Here is a 20044-nt window from a genome sequence, read left to right on the forward strand (position 1 = left end):
GGCTTAAACAAATGACATATACTGTGCATGGGATGTGCTCTCTTTTGTGGCTTGCTGATAAAGGATAACTTTACTAGAGTGAAAGTGAGAGAGAAAGATGGAGGGAGAGAGAGAGAGACTGTGTGGGCAATTTTGAATTATATACCCTTTAATTAGTTGCTGAGTTACACAAAAATAAATAAACAAATCTGACAAATACAGGAGTAACTTCACAGATGATTGTACATGCAACATACAAGGGAAATATGTTAAAAATATAAAGGCAATAGTCCAGGATAAATTGTAACGGCCAATAAAATGGTGGAAGTTCATGAAATAGTACAAAATCGGATTTTTTTGGAATGATGTTAAAGTTATATTGTATGTTTGAGTAATACAGAAATTGCCTAATTATCGAATTGTTGTTGTCTTTTGGCTTTTTCCGGTTAGAGGTCGCCACAGCGGAACTCCGGTCCGCTAATGATTGGCAGTAGATTTTGACGAATGCCGAGGTGCCAGCTCGACGTTCAACCTTCAACGAAGGCACGCCCATTTACGCATGTCTTTCGAACGCCCACCCAACTGCGGGGAGGACATGCAGACTCCACACAGAAGGCACTCCCCGCACTCGAACGGGAGAACCTCTTGCTGTGAGGCAACAACGCTACTGCTGCACCACCACTGATTGCCTAATTATCGAATTACTGTTGCTAATTGGTGAACCCTGTACAAAGCCATCAGTGTATGATGTTAAAAAGAAAAGGATTCCATGTCAGATTTTATGGCTAGAGGGAGTTACTGCACCTTTCCCAGATAAGGAAGGAGTCCTGATAATTTCATGGTCCAAGTCAGTAGCACTAAATGGGCTACTTGTCCCTATATTGGCTTATGCCAAACTGAAGAGTATTACAGTAGATAGTTTATGTCGAATTAAAGGCGCTTCATCATGACCGGCAGATTTACATTTGGTTCTGGATGGCTTATCTTCATTATTTACCAGGTTACAGCAGTATTTCTTCTGCTTAATTTGTATCCCATTCCTTCACTGACCCCAGAACCTTGGGGATTCCTATTTATTTTACAGAACAGTTTAACTTGTTCAGTTTATTAGTGATAAGAACATAGATAGCAGATACCTGATGATCTGCTCTTATTTTGCAGAATCCCATTCATTGCATTAGAAACCTTGTAAGGTTGAGGTTGGTTACAAGCACATCGCTCCATATACATGTACACTTCACAAATTAGATTAGTTACCCTTGACTGCCAAATCTGGACATACTGCTATTATGATATACAGCAGCTGCTCCTGCAAACCATAACCAAAAGAAAATTGAGCTGATCATCAACCTCAGACCTTTTTGGTGGTCCCTATTACATATAGGCCACTGCTTGAACCTGAGTCACTAGTCATACATGGATGCTTCCCCAACCATTACATTAATCTTAACATTGTTTAAGATGCTATCATGCTCCAAAGGTCACTAAGATTAGGCTGGTATCTATTCTAAAACAAAACATGCAAACATTCCATAATGCCTTGTCTTCAGGGCATTTGTATTCTGTTCTTGACCTCTTCTACTGTATAGTTAACAGGTACATTCATCCGATGCCTGTTTAAGTAAATTAATGGTGAAAAAAAAAAGTTAATTTTTCAAAGGACCAGAGCTTGAATCCAGGACCTTCTGCTGCAAGCACATTAAGTATTGGTTTGGATTTAGAAAAGTCTGCACTTTATATGAAGAGGTATTGGCAGCTTAGTGCAAAGAAAGGCAGGCCAGCAGTGATTAAAAAATGTAAGAGCTAAATGGAAGCAGTTTGTGACACATTCCAAGTTTCCACAGTAACTAATTGAGGTTTGAATAAAGAGCATAAGTTGCAGATAGCAATAGGCATGTTAGCAGTGTACCATCTGTTTTACTCTCTCATCTTGCAGAGAGAGATTATTTCTTTAAATGCATGTTTTCATAACTGAACAGATTTTCCTGAGCTTGTGCCTATTCACCTGAAGTATGGCACAGAGTTGTGTCTGTAATTGTTACGACAGCAGTATTTAGAAACAGGAGTTTCTAACTCCTGCGTCAAGCTTCTGATGTCCTTTCCACAGAGAATATTATATTTTCCTTGAAATCAGATATAGATAAAAATAAGTTAAATGGATCACTGACACTCACAGATGTGACAGTTATATACAGATAAAACAAATAACAGGCAGCAATATCTGTAGCACTGGTTTATTAAAACACAGAAAATGTGATCTTGTTTCTTGCCTAGGGCTTTTATAAGTCATAAAGAAATCATTAGTTTAGCAGAGCTTTCAGAAATCTAATGATACTTTAAAAATTCAGCACAACTGGAGAACATTAATGAATCCTTTAAAGACACAGTATCAAGAATAGCATAAAAAATCACTCCATTAAATGCAAAGCATCCATAAGTGAATTTTAAATGTTAAACAGATAATAAAAGCATCTAAAAGGGCATAAGTGGCCCTCAACTGTAGGCAGAGCAGAGTACTAGACATGTAATTCTTCTGGTGAAGCTGACCTCATCATTCATCCTCCTCCTCCTTTTTTTCTGTTGCACATGGGGTTGGGGTATCACATCAACTGTTAGCACTTAGACACATAGTCTTCAATGGAGTATATTCTCCCTCGCAGAGCATATATCTAGACACTGGGAGGAGAATAAAGTTAATTTGTTTCCTTGAATCTGTTAGTTGCTGTGATGACCGTGCTCTGGCCCAGCAATCAAGGAGCCTCAATCCTCACCACTAACACCAGGGAGGTCGTCTCATAGAAGAGAAAAGGATAATTAATACACACAGTAAAGTAAAATTTCCCTTAAGTGCACACAGAGATCACAGTCAGTCTGGGGCTGGTTGCTCCCTTGCTCACCGGGTCCCCAATAAGACTCCCCACTGGCACAGCTATAGGGTCCAGGTCTCAGCCTAGCTGGGCAAGCTAAAACCTCCTGTACCCTGTCTGTCCAATCAGTGCTTCGTGTCCCTGCCCATGTAGCTGACATAACACACACCTTGAGATAAGTATTTAAACAACTTCACAGACACAGATTCTACACCTGTGCCCCTTTGCCCAGACTATACGGTAGTAATTACTACCACCACCCAACTAATAATATCAGCTACTAAAAGGCCCTTAAAAGGGTGTCCAGTTTATTACTGTGCAATGTTATTATCCAATGGTAGTATGACTAACAGTCAAGGCTTACTTTAGAGTGGCCTATTGCAATAACCTCTATAAATATGCAATGTACTCTAGAGCTTATCTCTACACAAACCAGCCACAGGTAGAAGGTTTTAAAAATATTTAATAATAAATAATTAAAACATAAGACAAAACTACTACACCACAGAGATATCTAATAGTTCAGAGATCACATAGTAACTTAAAATAATACAGTAGGGCAGGTCTGATTTCAAATAAAAATACCTAATTAATATTTACTAGCTTTAACTATTCCTACAAGAAATCACAGTGCTAAAACTTACAAGTGTGCACAAGGCAGAGTGCTGATAAGCTGGATGTCCAAAGTCAAAATGCTTTTAGTCTCTTGTGAGAAATAGTATTTAAACATTACTAACAAACATGTCTCTAAGGCCCTCCCAAATTACATAATTTTTGACACTTAGGTTTTCCCAGTATTCATATTGCATCATCTTAACACCTGGTCTGAGTTCTCAGGCCACAAACTGTATTATTTAGCAATCTAACACCTGCACAGAAACTTACAACAGTACAAGTCATTTCACATATACACTCTAGCAGAAACTAGAGCAATAAAGCACCTTCCTCATCTAAAATTCTGGTCATAAACTTTAGCCTTAAAACAATGGGCACTGGAGCCGAATTCTAACATGAAAGGATAACAACATGCTTCACTGAGCCAGTAGAGTGCAATGTTGTCACATATTTTGCACTTCCACATTTCACAGTATTTTTTACACACAAGAAACATGCCTGTATTTTACATTTATTTACAAATGCCAGAATTATATATCAAATTCTGTTTGACCAGGCTGGCAGCCTTCGCCCATCTCTCCCCAATCATCGCATCTCTTCTCCCCCGGGGAACTCAAGCAAGTTTTTCAAGTGCCCCTTGAGAAACATCACTTGAGAGTGTTGGGTCTATGTGGGTGTACCTCACCCCTTTCCCTGTCTTGAGAGCTCATCTACATTGGCATTGCTACTCCAACTGCGGTGCTGCACTGAGATATCATATTCTTGCAACTCCAGACTCCATCTTAGTAACTTGGCATGTTGCTGACTGGCTCTCTTTCACCATGTTAGAGGGTTGTTATCTGTATTCACAGTGAATTTTCTTCCATACAGATAAGTCTGAAGTTTTTGTAGTGCCCACACTATGGCTAGACATTCCAGGCCAATAGAAGTTTTGCATAATACGCCTCTTTGTACGTTTTATGCCCATATGACCTGGAGAGGGAATTTCATGGGCTATGGCTAGAAGCGCCAGATAGCAAGCTCTAGGCACTACCAACTGCTATACTCTCTCACCTTATAGCCCTCCCTGAGGGGTCCACTGTCTGTCCAGTAACCCTTTGTTACAGTATACAGATTTCCCCTTCCCTTGAGAATGAGGTGCCTCCCTAGCTTCCTTCCTCAGGCCTTGAAATGTAGGGTCTGAGAGCTGAGCCTGTCTCAAGTCTCTCCTCATAACACTTCCCAGCTCCCCTTCCACAGGAAGTCTGGCATCCTGTGACAGCAGTGCTTGGGTACTACTACTACTCACCTCTACCTTTGCAGTTGCCCTGTCCAAGGGAACATCAGTACCCACAAGCAGCTATGGCTCACATTCAGTCTTACTGCTACAGCATAGCTCACTCCCTGGAGTAACCACATCAGCAGTCCTGGCTGCAACTATGCAGTCTGTCTGGGTCTCCCCCAGGCTACCAGACCCACATACTTGTCTCCTTGCCTTACTGTATGTAACTGCATAAGTACATAGTACTGCCTCATCCAAATCCTTCCCTCTCAGGACATCTGCAGGATGGTAGTTCCATACTCCTGTTGTCTCAAGACAGCCTACTGTTGGCATTTTGTCTTTCCCACTTACTGGCTCCCTCACCTTTGGTTCCCCACCTTGCCTCCGTGGACTTCTGTATGCCACATGGCCCCACTGGTTGCATTCAAAACATTTAACCCTAGCTTCTGGTCGTGTACCTGGACTAGTGGCTTCCCCTGCTACTGGCAGATTGTGTTGGGGCAGTCTGTGCTGCCCACCATGGGTTCCTTTAGTCCCATGAGAAGTACTAGGAGTCCCTTTCCTGTGCAGGGTTGCCCTGCTTGCTAGGTATAGGTCTCCCTTCTTCCTCAACTCCTCTGAAGTAGCACACTGTTTATCAGCTAACCAGATCCTCATGTCCTCAGGCAAAGTGCTAAGTGCTTGTTCCCTTACCAAAAGGTCTGCCAGCCCTACAAAAGTGGTGACCTGACATCCACTCACCCAGCTATGAAAATAAGTGCTCAGTTCAACAACATATTCACATACATTTTCATCTGCCTTGCATCTGTGCTCATGAAACTTTTTCCTATACATTTCAGGTGTTAGCTTAAAACATTCTAACAAATGTCTTTTTACAGCAGTATAATCAAAACAGTCAGTGTCATGCATTTTTGCTAAAGAAGTTACAGCTTTACCATGGAGTAAGGTGGTCAGGAATCATACCCAGAGCCCTTGGTCAACTTCATACTGTTTACATACCCACTCAAACATATGAATGAAGCTATCAAAATTATCCCCGTCTTTAAATTGTGGAAGAAATTTACTGACCTTTTGTGCTTCTGGGGTCTGGTTACTCCCTTCCCCATTACCTCCACGACTCTGGCGAAGAATCAGCATTTCCCTCTCATACCTCCTCTGCCATTTATTTTCCTCAGCTTTTAGACTCCTCATTTTCTCGGCTACTTCTAGTTCCATATGCCTGGCCTCCAACTCAAGTCTCTTCAGCTCCAGCTGGATTTTTAAGTCTACTGCAGAAAGGTTGAGCTGTCCATTCTCTGAGGATATTGTATCTCCACTGTCAGTCTGATTGTCCTCCAGGCTGCTGTTTTCTGATGCACCTGTAACCAAGGCTGCAATCAGGTCTGCTTCAGTCATGTTTCCATGCATCAGTCCCCTAGCCTGGCATATCTCCGCCAGCTGGCTCCTTGTCAGCTTTCCATACTCCTCTGCTGACATGCTGCCTGCTCACCCTGACTAACACTAAGCTAACAAAATAAATAAAACAATTGTGATCTGAACTTATACACTGCATGGCTGTTTTAGAGTACAAAACATTTTAGGGATCACTGTACATAAGCTACAGGAATTTGCTCTACCCCACACCATTACAAGCCAATTAGTATGTGAAGTAGATCCCACCACTGCCAAACACCTGTGACAACCGTGCCCCGGCCCAGCAATCAGGGAACCTCAATCCTCACCATTAACACCAGGGAGGTCATCTCATAGAAGAGAAAAGGATAATTAATACACACAGTAAAGAACAATTTCCCTTAAGTGCACACAGAGATCACAGTCAGTCTGGGGCTGGTTGCTCTCTTGCTCACCAGGTCCCCAATAAGACTCCCCACTGGCACAGCTATCAGGTCCAGGTCTCTGCCTTGCTGGGCAAGCTAAAATCTCTAGTACCCTCTCTGTCCAACCAGTGCTTCGTGTTCCTGCCCAAGTAGCTGACACAATACACACACACACACACACACACACACTTTGAAATAAGTATTTATACAACTTCACAGACACTCCTGGAAAAGGCTGGCACAGATTCTCCAGTTGTGCCCCTTTACCCAGACTATACAGTAGTAATTACTGCCACCACCCAACTAATAATATCAGCTACTAAAAGGCCCTTAAAAGGGTGTCCAGTTATTACTGTGCAATGTTATTATCCAATGGTAGTATGACTAACAGTCGAGGCTTACTTTAGTGTGGCCTATTACAATAACCTCTATAAATATGTATCCAGCAGTGAATAAAACAGAACACTCCTATATTCGCTAATCTTTTCACGACTATATCCGTGTTCAACACATACGAAAAGACAAATATGTAATTAAAATCTGTTTTAATCCATACAATGTTTAGCGCTTTCACTCACTTAACCATGAGCTTCCTCAGAACATTCATACTACAGATAATGCAAGTTTAAAAACAACTATTTGGCACCAAAAACTGTTTCAATTCCTTAAAGTTGTAGACCTTTAAAAATCAACTTTTCTTAAAAAATCTTTATAAAATTTCCATAAACCATGTTGTAATACTGAATAACATAAGAATACATAAAAATATGCAACTCAAATTAATATACAAATCAGATTCACAGGATTATTTCAACCACTGATGTCTAATAATGGTTTTGTGGATATGTATTCATTTAATCTAGGAGGTGTTGTGGCATCCGTCAAAATCTGCCAACAGACCTCTTTGTATGCCAAAACATTCTTAATGTTTCCACCCCTTGGATTACTAACCACTGTTTCCAAAATAGCAAATTTGAAATAATGATTTTCACCTTTGCTATCTATATGTTTAAGCAACACATTTTTTTGGTCTTTCGTCCTTATACTATACAAATGAGAATAAATTATTTTTCTAAAGTTTCGTTCTGTTTTCCCTATATAGTATGAAGGACAGACCATACATTTAGCTAAATATATTAACATTTTAGTATTACAATTACCACACTTAAAATTAATTTTGGTCCTATTGTAATTCTTTAATATAATCTCTGTCTCCTCATTAATAGCAAAACATTGGTGACATGTACCACATTTTGTTGTGTGTGTGAGATTTCCTGCTCTGCTTGTTTTATAACTTCTCTGTAACATTTTTTCATATTGTGACCCATCTTATAAACAAATATCAGTTTAGAACCTAAAATTTCTAACTTTTCTTCATCTATCATTAATGTGTGCCAGTTTCTCATCAAAATTTCTTTGATCTGGTTACTGTATGGACCATATTCTATAATACATGCCCTTCTGAAAGAATTGTTGGAATCATTACCATCCTTATTAATATCACTGTCTAGTGTAGACTTGTACTTCATTCCTAACAGGGGGATATATTTCTTCCCCCATTCATTGATTACATATGCATTTACTTTGTTCATCATATCCGTATCATATCCTCTTTCTCCGACTTCTTCTAACATGTCTGTATAGCTTGAAGTAATTCTCACTGCCCGTATGCACTGTCCCTTATAAATATTCATTTTAGTCCTCCTTGGATGATTACTATTGTAATCTATATATGAATTTAAAAAAGTTTCTTTCCTATGTATAGTTGACTTAAAGTTATTTCCATCTCTAATAACCTTGGTATCCAAGTATGCCACACCTTCCGTGCTACTTACTGATGTAAATTTCAAAAAATCACTACTTGGGTATTCCACAAAGTGGTTAAAGGAGGCCTGTTCCCCCTCCCAAATTATATATATATCATCCAGAAAATGTGAGTAATATTTGATGTTGAAATAAAACTCACTTTGAAATATTACCTTTTCCTCCCAATCTAACATCACCAAGTTAGCATAAATGGAGACGCATGCTGCCCCCATAGCTACTCCTTTAGTTTGCCTGAACACCTCACCTTCATAGTATATAAAGTTGTTTTCCAATACTATGGACATGAATTCTGTAATCAAACTAATTCTGTCCCATTCTAAATCACTATACTTCCGAATGTTGTTGGTAAATGCTTCCATACCTTGTGTCTTGGGAATACACATAAACAAATCAATTACATCTATGGAAGCAAATAATATTTTTTTATTTCCTAGATTAATTGGATACTTCATTAAGAATTCCCAAGAGTCTTTAACCATGTGTCCTACTTTCCCATGTATGTGTTTAAGCATGGAGTCTACTGCTATTCCCAAAGGAAAGGTCTTGGACTTGCTTCCTGATATTATTAGCCTAAATGGGGAGTTGGATGGATTTTTATGTACCTTAGGAATACCTACTAAGGTAGACATAACTGGATACTCTACCCTAAAGAAGTTATATAACTCCTCAGTAATCCTACAATCCAATAAATACTCTTCAATATATAGATCTATTCTTCTGTATTCTATATTGACCTCATTCATGGATATGACAGCATAATTTCCTGATTCATGCAACAATTCATACATTTTTACATTATATTCCATGGCTTCATAGATCGCCACCGCCTTTGTCAGGCTTCATAACTCATATTGTTGTTACTTCTAAACTCTCCCAATACATTAAGTTCTTCTTTTGTTAAATTGTATTTCACTCTTCTCTTAGTAATTTTATTGTTTAACTGATATATCTCTTGCGTAACGATTCTTTCATACAATTGAATGTTCGTATTCATTACAGGCATAAAACTGCTTACAGATTACCACTGTCCTTTCTATGGTCACTTTTCCCTTTAAACATTAAAGCTAAATTTAACTTCCTAACATATGTTTTGATTTCACTTATACAATATGCAATGTACTCTAGAGCTTTTCTCTACACAAACCAGCCATATTATATATATGCAAAATCATGCACGCATACACACACACACACACACACGCACACACATATGTATACACACACACACGCACACACACACACACATATATATATATATATATATATATATATATATATAGTGTAGTGATATGGGGCTAGCCCCCATGTTGCAGAGTGCAAAGGGACCCAATTTTTGTGTCTGTGTGTTTTGCAGCTTTGGTAGTGTCACCATTTTAACTCATGACCTCCAAAGTTTATTAGATAGTTAGGTTAAAATAATTGTGTTTTGATTAAAGAAGACATAAAAGGTAATTTATTCTAACTGCATCTGAGCTTTTGTTATCCTAGTCTAAAACAATTTTGATTTACTTTTATAAAAGTTTTATATACTGTATATAGGGCTTAATAGAAAACAGCTAAGTAAATGTACATAATTTACTGCAGTTGTCTATGAGAACGCAAATAGTATAGTCTATTTTGTTACATATTTGAGAAACAGATTTATAGAGGTGAAGTTCTTGAATTAATGTCTCAAATTCATACCAACTTGTTTATTATCTGAGACAATAAAGAATCCTTTTCCTTCCTTAGTTGAACAACTCTAATTTTCATTATTACACATTCTGAATGAAAATGGCTTGTCTTAGAGCGAAAGCTGATATGCTACACATCTTTATTTATTTTCTTTTTTAAAAAAATTGTATGGTTTGCCCTGTATGCTTCCTGTTGAAAAAAAATCAAGATATAACCTAATGTAACTGTGATCATAACAATGAAGGAAGGCTTTGTTGCGATACGAGTAGATGATACATTCTATGTCTTATATTACATGACAAAGTCCAGTTTGCTCTCCTTAAATCAACATTTCCATACTGATTCTGAGTAAAGTGATTAACAGTAATTAAGTGACATTATTTACTGTGAATGATCCAGTGGACATTTCTCTCTGTCGCACCAAACCCCAGAATTGTGGTTTATGGTTCATTTGCACATATGCAAATAATAGGCTATCAGTCTGCAGACTGTTACAATCTTAGCCAATAACAAGAAGTCATAATCAAATCCTGTTCTTTGTATCTTTGCGGTAAGGATATTAACCATTATGCCATCCCTCCCCCTTCATTACCTAAAGAGTTTGCTGCACTTTCTGTTGTGTGTACTACTTTGAAAATACCATTTCTAAACATTCTTTGTGCTCATGTGTTTGTCCCTAGTCCCACTCCAGTTAACCAGTAACCACCCACTGGCAGTTGCTTGCTTAGTCATTCTCTTTTAAGGCATAAAAGCTGTGTAGTGCAATTCATGGATACTGCTATACCACAGATTTTTTTTAAAATCCTTGTATTGCACCCATTAACCTCACCAGTGTGAGTATGCTAGGACCTGATCAGTTGAAGTAATGCATTTTACCTTAAAGCTAAAAAGATGGCAAAGTCAGTTGCTTGTATAATATAGCAATAACCCACTCCTGGGTGTGGGTAATGCTGGATTTACCCACGGTTGGTGTGGTTTGGTCATGAGGGCGAAGCCCGAGTGGCCAAACAAAGACAACCGTGGGTAAATCCAGCATTACCCACACCCAGAAGTGGGTTATTGCTATTATACAATGACATTATTTAAGAAAAAAAAATACTTTTCCTAAATAATGGCATTGTGTAATGCCTCCTTGCTGCCCTTCCGCAGCTGTCTGGTATTCTGCGGCAGTTCTGATGTACTGAGCATGCGTATGCTTACGCAGTACATCAGAGCTGTGGGCAAAAGCAATGGAGAAAGCAAGATCTCCGTTGCTGTTTACAAAGTGTCTCGCTATCTTAAAGGAGTTTAACATAGCGAGATAGCTTTTAAAAAAGCAACAGAGAATTGTCTCGCTATGTTAAACCCATTTAACATAGCGAGACACCTTTAAAAAAACGCAACAGAGATAGGAAGATCTCTGTTACGTTTTTTAAGCTGTGTCGCTATGTTAAACTCATTTAACATAGCGAGACAGGTTGTAAAAAGCAACGGAGATCTTGCGTTCTCCATTGCTGTAAAAAAAAAAAAAAAGAGTTATACTAATGGAAAAAGTCCGGGCGACCAGAATTTTTTCCATTACTATAACTCTGATTTACAATGTGCACGCTGACCAATCAGTATGCACGTTTTGGAATATTAATGGGGGGCTGTTGTATAATTTGAAAGAACCACCTGCTTTCATTTTCTGTAGGTACCTCAGGGGTCATGCGACTGCTGGCATATCCTCATCTGTGCAGTTAATTAAACTTGGCTTGATGGTGGTGGAAAGATTCCCCCACTCTGCTTTTAAAGGATTGGTGGTTTCTTATGTTTGCTTAATGTCTGAGCAATAATTTCTAATGTCTAGATGCTGCAAATTTTGGTCTGCGGTATTTTTCTCACTGTTTGAACTACCATCCATATTTTAACAACTCAAAACTATGATTGGAGTAGTCAAGGTTTGATATTTTCTGAAATTCAGCAACATATTCTTTTTCTTTCAAGTTTGACTTTAAGGAAGTCTGAGTACATAATTTATAAAATGTCTTTTTTATTCTAAGATTAATGGATTTTTTGCATCTTTGTTCAATAAGAATATATGATTTCATAGTAACAATAATATCTGTTAATATTTGCACTTGCACAGAGGTAACTTTTCTTTTGTTTCAGATTGGTGATGATGTGTTCCCATTTAAGGGTTTGGGTCTCTTTATTGTGGTGGTAGATGCCTGTTCTGGAAATGTCATCAGCAGGCGATATTTTGATACAGTCAGTGCTTATCATGGTGATACTGAAATGATTAACAATTATATTAGAAATCGTATTAAAGAAAGGTAAGCAAAAGAAATATGTTTGCATGCAAACTTGTTTAAATAACAAATTGTTAATGTTTTCATATCTGTTACTTTAGAGAAAGACAAAGGACTTTATCACTTCAGTGAAATATAAAACTGTGATATATATCTTTGTATGCATAATCATTTATTACATGTTTTTTATAACACACACACACACACACACACACACACACTGGATATAAAAAGTTTACACACCTTGTTGAAATACCAGGTTTTTGTGATATAAAAAAATGAGACCACAATAAATCTTTTCAAAACTTTTCCCACCTTTAATATGACCTATAACCTGTACAATTCAACTGAATTGAAAAACAAGCAAATCTGTTAGCGGAAAAAATACAAAAAATAAAAAACATACAATAAGCTGGTTGCATAAGTGTGCACACCCTTAAACTAATACTTTATTGAAGCAGCTTTTGATTTAATTACAGCATTCAGTCTTCTTGGGTATGAGTCTATCAGCATGGCACATCTTGACTTGGCAATATTTGCCCAATCTTCTTTGCAAAAGCGCTCCATATTGTCAGATTGTGAGGGCATCTCTTGTGCACAGCCCTCTTCAGGTCATCCCACATATTTTCTATTGGATTTAGGTCTGGGCTCTTGCTGGGCCATTCTAAAACTTTAATTTTCTTCTGGTGAAGCCATTCTTTTGTTGATTTGAATGTATGCTTGGGGTCATTGTTGTGCTGCAAGGTGAAATTCCTCTTCATCTTCAACTTTTTAGCAGACGCCTGAAGGTTTTGGGCCAAAAGTGACTGGTATTTGGAACTGTTCATAATTCCCTCCACCTTGACTAAAGCCCCAGAAGAAAAGCAACCCCAAAGCATGATACTGCCACCACCATGCTTCTCCGTGGGGATGGTTTTCTTTAGTGATGTGAAGTGTTGCTTTTGCTCCAAACGTACCTTTTGGAATTGTAACCAAAAGTTCAACCTTGGTCTCATGAGATCATAACACATTTTCCCAAGTGCTTTTGGGAGACTTGATGTATTGTTTTGCAAATTTTAGCTGGGCCTGGATGTTTTTATATGTAAGAAAATGCTTCCGTCTTGCAACCCTACCCCATAGCCCAGACATATGGAGAATATGGGAGATTGTCACATGTAGTACACAACCAGTACTTGACAGAAATTCCTGTAGCTCTTTCAGTGTTGTAGGTATCTTGGCAGCCTCTCTGACCAGTTTTTGTCTTGTCTTTTCATAAATTTTGGAGGGACGTCCAGTTCTTTGCAACGTCACTGTTGTCCCATATTTTCTCCACTTTTTGATGATGGTCTTCTGTGTGTTACATGGAATATCCACTGCTGTGGAAATTTGTTTATACCCTACTCCTGACTGATACCTTTCAACAATGAGATCACTTTGATGCTTTGTAAGCTCTCTGGAAACCATGGCTTTTGCTGTAGCACGCAACTGAGTAAATGTCAGGAAAATCCTAATAGGACAGCTGAACTTTATTTGGGGTTAATCAGTCTCTTTAATTGATGGCAGGTATGTACCCAAGAAGACTGAATGCTATAATTAAATCAAAAGGTTATTCAAAAAAGTATTAATTTAAGGGTGTACACACTTATGCAACCAGCTTATTGTACATTTTTTTTATATTTTTCCACTAATAGATTTGTTTGTTTTTCAATTGAATTGTAGAGGTTATAGTCACATTAACGATGGGACAAGTTTTGAAATGATATATTGTGGTCTCATTTTTTTATATCACAAAAACCTGGCATTTTAACAGGGGTGTGTAAACTTTTTATATCCACTGTATAAATAAATATATATATATATATATATATATATATATATATTTATATATATACATATATATATATATATATATATATATATATATACATATACATACACACACACATATATATAAATATATTGTAGTAGATAGGGGTTTAATGACTCCTGTTGATCTGTTTAATCCTTTTCATAAACTTCCTCTCTAATATGTAGTTTCTCATTTTTTGTAATTTTCTCTCATTTCCTTCTCTAACTGGGCCTTGTTCAACAGTGCCATCCTAGTTAATAAAGTAAAATGAATGAATAACTAAGTTAATAACCAAATAGATATTGCTTTATTGTACAAATATTTCAAAAGCAGTTCAAAGCACTATGTTCCCAAACAGTTACTCTTACCTGAGCTTTAAATTTAACCAACTTCATACATGCTTTAGGCTTTCCTCATAAACATTTGCCTCTTTGCAGTTATGGCATTATTCACTACATATATGACCATTCTAGAATGGTCAAAAGAGTAATACACTTGCATTATGCATAGCATTTTACAGACATGATTTTCCATTCTGTATGATGAAAGCCTTTGGGGTTAAAAATAGAGTATGGAAAATCTTTTCCAACTGTGGATCCTTTTTGCTAATGTTATATTCCAAATAACATGAAGCAGACAGAAGACAGCACTCAGAAGGTGCTACAGAAAGTATTGGTAAGAGGAAAGAGGAAAGTATTGGAAATAGGAAAATACTGTAGTACTAGTAAGACATAAATCATACTCAAAAATGCAAATCTGAAATATATTGCTTTGTATTGTTCAGTGTATTGTATTTTCTAATACATGTAGTAGAGCACATACTATATTGCTTTGTATTGTTCAGTATTGCATTTTATAATACATGCAGTACAGCACATACTATATTGCTTTGTATTGTTCAGTGTATTGCATGTTATACTGCTGTACAGCACATACTTAAATACATTAATTATATAAATCTGCTGCAGAACAAAATGAATGTGTTGTTCTTCAAGAGGTCACCAATATGTGGGTGTGGTAAATACCTCCAGGGGAACTCTGCCATTTTCCCACTAGTAACTCCAAAAATGCTATCTCTACAATCCTAACTCCCTGAAATTGCAAGTTTTAGATTGTTTTTTGTAATCCTTACTGGGTGTTCACAGTTCTGAAACCCTTATTCTTTCACCATTACTATGTGTTTCTCTTTTTTTCACAGCTCTATAATTGTGGAATTAGTTTTAATATGTATCAACCACAGTTCTGTTGGGTGTATGTTTAAATGTGTTTGCCTAATTTTGTTTGCTGTTCAGGGTTTTTTTTTTTTTTTACAATTTAAGGTTTCAAAACAGATCCTTGTACATTCTATGGGTTTTCCAGAAAGCAGAAGTATGAGCTAAACTAGATTACTGAGAAGGTATTCAACATGTTCTAGTAATCCTTGAAGAAACTAAGTACCTGAGCAGGGCAGCCCAGTTTTCAAAATAAAGCAATGTCTGGTATGTGCTGACACCTCACATATAACCCGTTATTAAGAAAACTGTACACTTATTATATCATGATTCTGTTATACTAAGTGGAAACGTATAACTAAGACGTATTTAAAACCAAAAATATAAACATTCCTGATTCTGATTGTTGGAGTCATTCACATTCACATTATCCTTAGAACTTAAATATTAACTTTTTAAGAGGCACGTAAAAACATGGCCATACAGGTTGACAAACATGCAGTACTTTAAAGTTATTATTTAACATGCGTTCTAGTTTGAACTGGTCATCTTATGTTTGGCTTCTTAAGTCTTCACTATTAAATGTTAGATGTTAATGCTCATTTAAGGGTATTAATCTTTCATCTGTTAAGTACAGTATCAATGGAAATTTTTTTTTTTTTACTTGCAGTATATATTAAATGAGAGATATATCTTTTTTAAAAGATGGGTGCGTGAACCAGAAAAATTGGAGGGCAGTGTTTTGGAAGCATTGTATTTATGTTCTAAAGTTAGTAAGAAAAGAAGTAGTTGTTCTATTAGAGATTAATATTTGCCCTTTCCCTGCATCATGGCAGCCTAAGTGGGGAATATTATAAGTAACAGGGATATAGCTGTACACAACCTTGTTGTTTTCATTTCTATTTGCTAACCAGCACCAACAAGCATCACTTTGCATTTTTATATGAATACACCAAATGCTTGAGTAGTGTCTCTGATGTTCCCATATGACTCATCAAGTGAAAGCTCAAAATGCATCCAGCTTCATAAGCAGAACTGGTTGGGAAATGCACCAAACACTGTAAGCATGTTTTTGCAGAGAAAGCTCTCTGTAACCCATGTGGGGGAGGGTTAATTCCCACATCCTAACATTTATAATTATCAACTCTGCAGTCACATAAATATGAAGAAGGGAGGAGTCTCACAACTATCAGCATATAGTTAGAAACTGCAAAAGCAGTGTTTTTTTAATGGCTGCAACCAGATAGCTTATCTTTGCAAAGTTGTTGTAATGAAGTTAAAACCACGACCAGATTACACTAAATAGGCTGTAGTAAAACTCATTATTGATGTCCATCACAAATGCCTCAAATTGATCAGTTTGCAATGTTATGGGAAAATGCCTGACAAAAGTTATTTATTTGCACCTCTTATGTGAATGAGAAAATAAAAACAACAAAAGTATGACTTGTTTAATCAGATTTGTAAGCATGTAGTAGTCTTTTCTTTGAAGTTGTTGATGGTGATAGTACGAATATTTCCAAGGCTGGGATATTTATTTCGACAGTGGACCTCTGTGGATATCAATTGAAAGCATGCTTGTTGAATGCTGGTGCTGTTGAAAGAAGGACGATTGAGTAGTTGTGACCATGGTAAGTGTTGGATTCATGTTTAATACTGAAATGTTCAGATATAGTGAAGGATTATGCATTAAAGGGTATGAGTATGTGTAAATATTTGTGGATTACTGTTCAAGTAAGGGCTACAAAGAGTTTAAATTAGTGATATGTCACATGTGTCTAAATGAAATGTGTTGTGGTAGTATTATGGAAAGGACTTTTGCTAATGTAAAGAGTAGTATTGAGGTTAGGGACAGGCAGAGTTAGGGTTATGGGTAGCACACATTATTTACATGGTGTAGGAGGAGCAGATCTAAAACCAGCTCTCATACCTCCCAACTTCCAAGAGCAAGAAATCTGGACAAAGCGGGGGGGGGGGGGCAAAGACACAAATAAGATAAACAATTTTTAAATATAGCAGAAAGTTGATATACTAAAAGATTTTGCATTAGTATGCATTTTCTTGAAGATGTTAAGTCTGAAATTCACAAGTCTGTTATTAGTTAGTGACATCAGTGCTCAATGGTTTTCCAGAAAACCACAACTTTTTGAGGGACTGGCCAAAAATAAGAGGCAAAAATTTGGACATTCTGTGAAAATCTAGACATTTCTGAGGTATGCTAGCTCTCCATATTTCAGGAGGATGGGAGAGGGGGCAAGAGTTACAGGACATGAATAAACAGAGAGGCATGAAGGAAAGTGTCAAAGGAAGCAACAGTGAGCTTAACTGTATAAAGATAGTTTCCGGAAAGTGTTTCAAGAATTTCAGTATTATCTTACTCTCATTTTGCCAGGATTTCTCCTGGTGACTTCACAATCAGAGTAACATCAGTGACAAGGGAATTGTGGTCTGTTGGTTAGTACACGGGATTAAGGCTAAGAGCTGTTAATAAGCTGCTTCCAGTTGTCAAAGAGTTTGTTTCCTTCAGACTTTATTTGCCTACTGTCAGACCAAGTCATTTAATCTGGTAGTGCTCTGGGGCAATTGGAAAATTGGGCTAGGCTTCTTGATGGTCTCCTAGGCTGTATTTAAACAAAATGAGATCTTAATTCATTATCCATATTGCCCTCAAACACAACAAAAATAAGTTAAGTAATTCTAAATGTAGTTTTCTATAATTTGTATAAGGCTTCAATGCAATAACAATGGGAATGAAAACGTGTCTTAAACTTTGTAAGACCTGCAGGAGATTTACAATCACTGTGATACAAATTGGATAAAGATCACTTGGCAGATTTTTTAGGAATAACTGAAATAACATCATGGAATAAAACTTCTAATTTCTTTAGAATTTTGCTAGCAGAAGATGTATCATGCCAAGTACTAAATCATGAGCTGACTGACCACTTGGGACACAGCTCAGGATTCCAAATAAAACAATTAAGTCCGAACAGTACACAGACTCTAGTGGTTATTCAATGGAAACGTGCAGCATCTTTTTGACGACTTCAAACATTTTTTTAAGGCTTAAGAGTTCTGAAAGATATACATTCAGTATTTCAGTACGACCATCATTCCTACATAGAGATAGTGACTTTGTAACATTAAATGGAACAAAGTATACTGCTAAAGTGGAAACAAAGTGTAGCAGACTTGTAATAATTTTATGAGGCTATTTTGGGTAAAATATTTTTTTCAAGGACATTAATGGTTCAAATCCATCATGAATTATACAGTATACTTGCAAAATAACTGTATTTTACATCTGTACTATGAACTCAACACTACATTATCATGCAGTGAAAAATGAGTCAGATTTTCAAAATTATCAGTCCTTCCTCTGGCATCTGTTTATCAGTTTGTTGGTCTCTCTGTTTCTCTGGCTTTCTACCTAGCAGCCCTCCTCTGACAGCATCCAAGGAAAGTCAGTGTTCTGACACAGCATAAGAGCTTTGCATAAATTGTCATTTAAGATTTAAAACCTTGAATTAATTAAGTAAAAATCAGTGTCTAGCTTTGGACTGTATAGTATTTACAAAGTGATGGAATTACTGGACTGAGGTCCGAGTAGCTTAAAATGCACAGGTAGGTCATTTCTGTACAGTGTACAGCAAAAATCTGATTATTACTTTAATACTTTGGTTAAATTTTGGCCAACAGTTTTAAGTTGCTTTTATTTTCAAAGCTTCTGTGTCTGTGTGGAGATAAAACATGTTTAGCAAGTAGTTCTGTTTTTTTACTTTTCTGTATCATTTTTTAAGTGAAAGATGTGTTACATTTGGATTGTTCTAGGGTTGTATTCATGCTTCTCTTTATGGGCCGATCTCTTACTTGTGCAGTAGTATATAATTTACCAATGCTTGTAACGCTTCTTGTTCTGACGGATGGTTACGTGATTGACTTGCTCAGGTGAATTGTAAATAAATATAACTAGATATAAATAACTGAGGCTCTTCTATACAGAATTCAAAAATGCAAAAAAAAAAAAAAAAACTAATCAAGTGTCTATTGAAATACAATTTATTGTTTGATATTCCAATAATTATACTTTGAATATTTAAATAGTATCATTCACAAATAATGAGACACAGTCAGAATTAAGATTATTAAACATTAGAGTGTCACTTTGTAATTCACTAAAATGCCAAAATAAGCTTTTGGTTATTTAAAACAGCACTGACGTGTAATGTTGAAATACCGATACCCAGATTAGATTTAGTTCTTCATACTTCCAAAGTAGCAACCAAACAAGAAAGCAAACAACCCCAAACAAAGCAAAAAGCTCTTAAAGTAATTTGAATCCTTTTTATTGTGTGGGAATAACTACTAAAAGATTTAGCATTTTATATTAGTGTCTCAAAAAAAAGAGAAAAAAAGTGAAAGAAAAGAAAATATTCTGTACTTAGGCCATCTGGGTAGGTAACTGCATAGTTTACGTACTGTCTTAGGAATTAGTTAAAAACATTATGCCATTACAGATAGTTTTATCACTGACTATATTTTAGAGTCCTTTGGTAAATGCATTAACTAATGTGATTAAGGAGCTTGTTTCCATTTGGAAGGAATTTCATATTTGATATATTTTAATAGAGGCTGTCTTGGAGGTGTGAATCAGTGTGTACTGTGATTATTTTAATTTTGTTTGCTGCAGAAAGA

General features: G+C 36.7%; 2 protein-coding genes across 3 annotated transcripts in view; both read left to right on the forward strand.

The window, feature by feature from the left end:
- LOC122807037 (cell surface hyaluronidase-like) overlaps window positions 1-20044 on the forward strand; it is a 615869-nt gene that overhangs the window by 577448 nt on the left and 18377 nt on the right. Inside the window, exon 23 of the mRNA XM_044077936.1 lies at window positions 12171-12334. Coding sequence (XP_043933871.1) covers window positions 12171-12334 — 164 coding nt within the window. The remainder of the gene's footprint in view (window positions 1-12170; window positions 12335-20044) is intronic.
- The window catches only part of LOC122807038 (cell migration inducing hyaluronidase 1), a 378711-nt gene that overhangs the window by 130981 nt on the left and 227686 nt on the right, over window positions 1-20044 (forward strand). The window lies entirely within an intron of this gene.

The sequence above is a fragment of the Protopterus annectens genome, chromosome 7.part0, assembly GCF_019279795.1.
Source record: "Protopterus annectens isolate FY-2018-M chromosome 7.part0, PAN1.0, whole genome shotgun sequence".
Lineage (NCBI taxonomy): Eukaryota > Metazoa > Chordata > Ceratodontiformes > Protopteridae > Protopterus > Protopterus annectens.